The 7,578-nt window shown below is 31.7% G+C and overlaps 2 protein-coding genes and 1 long non-coding RNA gene across 3 annotated transcripts in view; 1 reads left to right on the top strand and 2 right to left on the bottom strand.

The window, feature by feature from the left end:
* LOC107635058 (TMV resistance protein N-like) overlaps nucleotides 1-4,331 on the bottom strand; it is a 75,756-nt gene extending 71,425 nt beyond the window's left edge. Inside the window, exon 1 of the mRNA XM_021121840.1 lies at nucleotides 3,568-4,331. Coding sequence (XP_020977499.1) covers nucleotides 3,568-4,055 — 488 coding nt within the window. The 5' untranslated portion in view covers nucleotides 4,056-4,331. The remainder of the gene's footprint in view (nucleotides 1-3,567) is intronic.
* Nucleotides 1-7,578, bottom strand: part of LOC107635057 (TMV resistance protein N-like) — a 136,631-nt gene that overhangs the window by 21,645 nt on the left and 107,408 nt on the right. The window contains exons 4-5 of the mRNA XM_021121841.1: nucleotides 294-1,527; nucleotides 5-167 (exon numbers count right to left, since the gene is read on the bottom strand). Coding sequence (XP_020977500.1) covers nucleotides 5-167; nucleotides 294-1,527 — 1,397 coding nt within the window. The remainder of the gene's footprint in view (nucleotides 1-4; nucleotides 168-293; nucleotides 1,528-7,578) is intronic.
* LOC110271293 overlaps nucleotides 1-7,578 on the top strand; it is a 96,686-nt gene that overhangs the window by 885 nt on the left and 88,223 nt on the right. The window lies entirely within an intron of this gene.

The following is a 7,578-nucleotide window of genomic DNA, read 5'->3' as shown; positions in this document are numbered from 1 at the left end:
ATTCCCAGAAGTAGAAGGTGAAGAATGTGAGATGATGTCCATAATACGTTGAAGAGTAGCTTTCCTTTTCCCAGTTTTTGATTTTGTTTTCTTGAAACCTTCAACGTCTTGCTTAGTCACCCAACGTGCTCCATATCTACGTCCTATATCAAGATGATGATGATAACCTGAAATTACCAATTGGAAGCGATTGTGTTGGCATAACAGCTTACTAAAATAGTAACCGTTCATGCACACAATGAACAAATGATCTGAAGACTCCACGTATAAACTCGCATTGATGAATTCTTTACCGTTGCAGATCACCGATGGATTTTCTTCGTCAATACATCTTTTTTCAATTAGGAAACAGAGAGCAAGTGCGATGGTTTCAATTGAAGGGCAATTCTGCGGGAATGACACTGATACTCCGTCATCTTCTTCCTGATGCTCAAACCATGCTGGAATTTCCTTCCTAGGGATCAACATTTGCAAGAAGTCTTCACGATCTTGGCTAGTTGATTCTGCAAAGCCACAACACGCCTTTGATATAACATCATCAACATTCGATGCATCCAGTGAATCACAACCCTGTGCGTCTAATTCTCGTAGACTTGATGGAAGCTCTGGTAAAACCTCCAATTCATCGCAACAGCTTACGTTCAGACATTTAAGTCTGGTAAGTTGATGGATAGTTATTGGAACTCTTAAAAAACTGCTGTGAGATAAATCCAAATGCGTCAACGAGGCTAAGTGGGCAATATCATAGGAAAGGGTCGACTCTTCTCTAGATGAGCTGTCAGAATCATCATAATCAGCTCTGACTCTGAGGGACTCTAACCCATGAGTTTTGTGAGGAAGACAACTAAGCTCCACGAATCTACTTAACACCAACCTTTTAAGGCCAACGAAACATCCAAGTGATAAGGGAAGACCAGTAAACTTGTGGCATCCAGTTAAGTCCAACTTAGACACGCCAGCCAAATTGCCAAGCGTTGGGAGTAGCTCTTCTATACCTGTACCTTCCAGATCAAGAATCGATAACTGTTTCATGCATTCCCCAAATTCTGGCAGTCTTCTCAAACTACTGCACCAGCGTAGATCTAGTTTCTCGAGTGAACTCATCTCCAATTTATCTCCAAGTGTTTCGAGACTCTTACATCCACTTAAATCCAATTCAACAAGCCTCTTGTGGTGTGCGAGAGACGGGTGAATATAATCCAGCTTCTCGCATCCCTGAAGATTAAGTTTTTTAAGATTGGGAGCCCCAGAAAGATCTGGCAATCTTCTCAAACTATTGCACCAGCTTAGATTTAGTATCTCGAGTGAACTCATCTCCAATTTATCTCCAAGTGTTTCAAGACTTTCACATTCCCTTAACTCCAATTCAACAAGCCTCTTGTGGTGTGCGAGAGACGGGTGAATATAATCCAGCTCCTTGCATTCACAAAGATTAAGTTTTTTAAGATAGGGAGCCCCAATAAGATCTGGCGTTTGCTTCAGCTGCTTGCACCGTGACAGATCCAAGTGCTCTAACTTTTCTAAAACCTGAAAAAACATAAAAAAAAAAATATCACATGGTTAATATTTATCCTGAAAATGTTTATGTAATAAAATTTCATAGAACTGTTGATGAAAAGGTCTACCTTCTTTCCATCCCATAACCGTACAATTTTGCTCCAAGGCAGATCAATTTCAACAAGTTCATAGCGTTGATGATCTGTAAGGGGAAGAGTTTTCAGTGGACAATAACTCCAGCGAAATACCTTTAATGTACAAGGAATATCGCAGAGAATGGGAGCATTCACGCCATCTAAAATGAGAAGCTTTAACTGGCACATTTTTGAGAAAGATAGATTCACTTCAGTCTTGCTATTCCACTTACGTAGAACGATGCCATGAGTTGCTTTAGTTTTCTACACATATACGTAAATAAACAATTAAAAAAACTAATGAAAAAACTATACTGATTGAGATAACCACAAAAACAAGAAATAGTTTTTAGTTACCAAGATATTATATCAAATATATTGTCAAATTCTTACTTTAATTCTATGCATCCTATAGTTGAGAAAAAACGACACTTACCTTCTTTTGAGTAAGTACAAACTCAACATCCTCCAAACACCACAACCTGCTACGCTTACAAGCATCATTCGGAGATTTCTGAATTACAATTTGTTTGCCCATTTCTTCAAGCAGATCATGCATCCCCAGAGTAACCTTCCCGTGTATCTTATTCTTCTCTAATGTGACCAATGATCTGTTAATCAAAATATCAAAACCGTTTTCAGCATCATGACCAGAAAATTTTAATTTTTCTGTTACATAATCTTTCACCATTCCTTTAAAGAAACAAGCAATATCTAGAAAAATATCCTTTTCTGTATCTTCTAAACCCTCATAGCTTATTTTCAATACATCAATAATTTCAGAATGTGAAGACTTCTTTATTCTTTCAATAGCACTATACCAAACCGCAATAGTAGGTCTACCATTAAGATAGGAACCCAATACTTTCAGTGCCAATGGGAGACCACCGCTGTATTTTACCACTTCTATGGACAACTCCAAAAACTCTTCTGAAGGTTTTGGCAGGTTAAAAGCTTCTAATGAAAAGAGGTTAAGGGCTTCACTTTCCACTAACCCTTCAACGTTGTAAGTTTCGTGCAACTTATCTTTCCTTAGCAGGTGGAAATCTCTAGTTGTGATTATTATTCTGCTTCCAGGACCAAACCAATCTTTTTCCCCAGCCAAATATTCTAATTGTTTTCCATGATTTACATCATCAAGAACAAGAAGTACCTTTTTGAGACGTAAAGAGTTTTGAATTATTGTCCTCCCATCATACTTGTTATGAACAGAATTTGAACTTTTTTTCATTTGATCGAGAAGTTGCTTTTGTATGTGAGTAATATCTTTTTTCTCGCAGTGTTCTCTTACGTCGGCAAGAAAGCAAGTAACTTCAAATCTGCTTCGAATGATTTCAAAGACAGCTCTAGCAATAGTGGTCTTACCCATGCCGCCCATTCCCCATATGCCTATAAAGCGAACATCATTCAATCCAAGGCCAATTAGAGTAATCACTTGTTCCACTCTTGATTCAATCCCCACAAGATTCTTCATTGAAGATGGCAACTTAGAAATCAATATTTCAAATATATGCTGAGCAATATTTTCCACAAGTACTGCTTCGTCCCTGTTTAGGGGAAGAGAATTTCTTTGTAAGTCTAGCAATACATAAGAAAAATAAAGCAAAAACTTTTATAATAAAAAAGAAATTTTGTAATAAGATAAAGGAAGACATTACAAAACAAAACAACTGAAGTTTACAAAAACGATTTTCTTTTACAAAATTTATTTGCAATAAGCTATATATATATATTGCAAAAAAATTGATATGTATATGAAAAAGATTTAAACATTATGGCTAATTTTTAGTATACTGTTACCATCGTTGCTTAAACATTGCATTCTATTATTTGCTTTAGAAAAATATTTAAAATGTAGTATTACAAAATAATAATACTATAGCAGATAAATTGTAGTAATAAGAAGAGTAATAAGTTAATGACTAGTTTAGCTTACTCATTTTTGGAGGTCCAACCAGAATGAGCAGCTACTTGTGTTAGCGCATCTCTCCATCTCTTGACCTTCTCACTGTCATGTCTCTCTTCGTGTTTCTTGAAAGCTTCCTCAAAGGTTCCTCTTTGGTGCCTCACATCACTAGGCTCCACACCGTAGAACACTGCCTCGATCTGTAGCCCCACCTGGTTCTTACACTCAATGATCTTTTGGAGCTCATCTAAGCACCAACTGGAGGAAGCGTAGTTCGGTGAGAAAACGATGACTGCAAATATAGACTCTTCAATTGCTTTGAGGAGCTCTTTTGAAATAACATGGCCTTTGCGAAGGTTTTGGTCATCTTTGTAGGTTGTGATTCCCTTACTGTTGAGGGCCGCATAGAGATGGCTAGTGAAGCCTGTGCGAGTGTCTTCTCCTCTGAAACTCAAGAACACGTGATAGGTGCATGATCTTGGTGGTGGGATTGATGCGGAAGAAGAGGCGGATGCCATATGTTTGAAGTTTCAAGAAGTGGATTATGGTGTGCGTATGTGTTGCAGAAGAGTTGTGATTATTAACTCTAAACAGTTAATTAGTAAGATCACTTGAGAAATTCTTTGTGAAGAGAAAGGAAAGTAAGCGGAAGCTGCCTCTGGGTACCGATGAAGCCATGAAGGAGACACAAATCTGAGAGAGTAATCAATAATGAAAACCCGTTTTATTAGTGATAGGGAAATGCTAGTTGGACAATATTAATCGGCCTTTAATCAGCCTTTAATCAGATTTAAATAATATTTAATTATTTTTTTAGTGTAACATGTTTCTATTTTGTAGATACATATCTATAATTAGATTTTAATTTAAATTTAAATTTTAAAACCCACCTACTTTATTGGTGGTTACGGTGACTTTGCTTTACTTTCGTAACTTCACGTAATAGATACAGTTTTTTAAATTCCTTATTCTACGGGATATTCACACGCATTAGTGAATCCCAAACCAAAAAGGACGCTGCCAGCTGAATTCTTCATCTCGTCTTCATTGGTGAAGACCATCACCACCTTCCAGCTGAAGCACTCTCTCATTTTGCATTGGTGAAAGATATCATTATTTTCCACACATGTGTTTATGTAATTTGTTAAGAAATATCATGTTCAACATTTTTAATTATATTTTAATTTAAACATAAAAATACTCTGCTGATTTAATTGGAACAAGGTTGATCTTATTTAATTTTATTAATAAAGTTGTTGCAAATAAAGTATATAATCAACAATTAATTTAAAATTGTGTTGTTATTTTTCGATTATAATACATCTGATAGTATGATATTTTATTTTTAGTTGTGTTTGTTTTAATTTTTTTAATTATTGTAATAAAAGGCTGAATGTTATACTATTTTTAAAGGATATCTAGTTGAACCGTTCATTTATTTATTTATTTCGAGTAAAATGATAGTAATAATTACTACTACTGTAGGTTCCACAGGAGACTAAAAGGTAAAAACTATAGGAAAATTATCACATGTTCCATTGTACTAGCATGAAACATCAATTCTCAAGGAAACAAATAGTGGTTCACGCCCCATTGTTAGCCAAGCCAGGAATTTAGAAACTTAACCATTGACAAATGGGTCATTTTAGTTTTGCTTCAAAAAGGATAAAATTGTTTTTAAGTTCTTCACTACAAGACAAATTACATAATGGAAACCGGACCATTCTTAAAATACACACCATTAGTAACATATCCTAACATATTTAATTTTATATTTATTAACAAATCATTCAGTTTTTTAGTAAAAAATTATAAACATATTCAGCAGCTACCTTGGTAAAAATAATATTATATAAAATAAGCAAATAATATATATCAAAATAAAATTTAATTTTCAAATATTAACATTACAATTAAAAATATTGAACTCTTCTTACTAATTTTTCTTCAAAATCAACTCTTTTACTTTTAATTTATCTTTTAAAAAACTTAAAAATACAACTTTGATAACATTCTCATTTAAATCTTTTAAAATACTTATTCGACATCTAATTTTCTAAAAACACAAAATTCGAACGAAAAATATACGTCTAATAGATTTAATGACAAAGAAAAAATATTTATTTTTTTAGTGCTTTCACTAAATCTAATCTATGGACTTTGAATTGATTTCAATCCATATATTTTTAACTTTAGTTTTAAAAAAAAAAATTAGTTCATTGCTGTGGTACTTATATGAAGATTTAAATTTAGTATCTAATGATATTAGATTTTTTTTATTTTGTTGTGTCCAAAAAAATATATTTGGCTATTTTAATATTAAAAAAGATTATAATTATCAAATTATCATAAATCAAAATTCATTATATATACCTTCACTTTTATAATTTATATATAGATAATAATATTATCATTCCTAAATCTTGTTACTCTACCATGATTTACTAAAAATTTTATACTATATTTTAATACGTAAATTATGGTAAGGTAATTATTTTACAAAAATACACAAATCACGCTATATCTTATCACTATTTATTTGTAAATTTAATAGTATTCTTTAACACATAAATAATGATAAGATAATGAATTTTTAAAACTGTACACAAATTTCACCAAACATAATTTGCTAACACAATTGTCGCTAAACATGATTCATGTCCATCATGGATTTCAATAATTTTTCCACCATCACATACTAATAAATTTTTTTTTCAATACATAATTAAGTTTAAATTACTAAAAATGACATTTTTAAATTTTTAACGCTATCGTTCTGTATACATACATTTGGTCATTTATTTAAAACGGAGTTAACTACTAATTTAGTCCTTACACAACTAAAGTTGTGTTCGTTTTCTTTTTATGTTTCGCTTTCTTACGATTTGTGTGCGATACGAGTTCTGATTGTTTTGTTTAACTTTTTTTTCAAGGATTTTAGTTAAATTTCTTTTTATATATGCCTATGTATGCAATCTTATTTTTGGAGACCCTAATACCTCACCACCTTTAATTTACGAATTTAAGCGTAAAATTCTGTGTAGTAAAATGTTACACTTTTTATATCATATGATATTGTTTTAACTTTAAAATAATTTATTTTAGTATAAATATGATGTAACATTTATTAAATTTAATTTAAAAAGTTAAATTTGTATTAATATATTATATAAAATTTATAAATTTGAACCTTCTAATTTTATATCTGGTCAATCCAATTTAATTTGATTTATTTTGGATCAATTTAAGGTCGGATTAAAATAAATTCACTAGATATTAGAGATCCAAATCTAATTGAACCATGTCCAGTCCGACCCATGTGCACCACTACTTGGGTTGTAGTATCAATATTAGGAAAGATAGAAGACTCGAGTCCGCAACCTCTTAATTGAGTATGGGGAGACTATTTTTTTTTTGTTTCTCACGGTATCCCCCAACTCGGCAGGTCAAGGACTAATCCGTCGCGGTACTGAGCTCCATTTAAGGGTTTGCCGCTGGCCAATGGGTTGTTGCATGCACAAGGCGGGATTCGAACCCCCGACACTTGCTTAAGCGGACTAGTGAGCTAACCACTAGACCAACCCAACTTGGTTAGTATGGGGAGACTATGCCATTTGAGCTATTACTTATTGGCATAAGTTGAACCGATTAATCCATTCATAACTAAATAATTATATAAAATTTAATTTATTTTTTTATTTTTATAATAAATATTTTTTTTGTAATTTTATTTTATATTCAATTAATTATTAATTTTAAATTTTAATAACTCATCAATTAGTTTATATTTATTATACTGTTAAATGTTCAAGTATTTATAAATTTATATTTATTATATTCTTTAAGTATTTATAGAAAAAAATAAAAATAACAATCATAAAAATAAAAAATATATTATAGTTAATAAATATTATTTTTTTAAAATTTATAAATATAATTTAATTTTATTTACATAATACATTTAATAAAAAAATATGTATAGAAAACAATTTTTTTTAACTCAATCAGATTTGACCAAATTTTATTGGATTTGACTATATT

Source organism: Arachis ipaensis, chromosome B04 (genome assembly GCF_000816755.2).
Source record: "Arachis ipaensis cultivar K30076 chromosome B04, Araip1.1, whole genome shotgun sequence".
Taxonomy (NCBI): Eukaryota; Viridiplantae; Streptophyta; class Magnoliopsida; order Fabales; family Fabaceae; genus Arachis; species Arachis ipaensis.
Note: the sequence above shows the minus strand (reverse complement) of the source record. Positions and strands in the feature narration are given on the sequence as shown.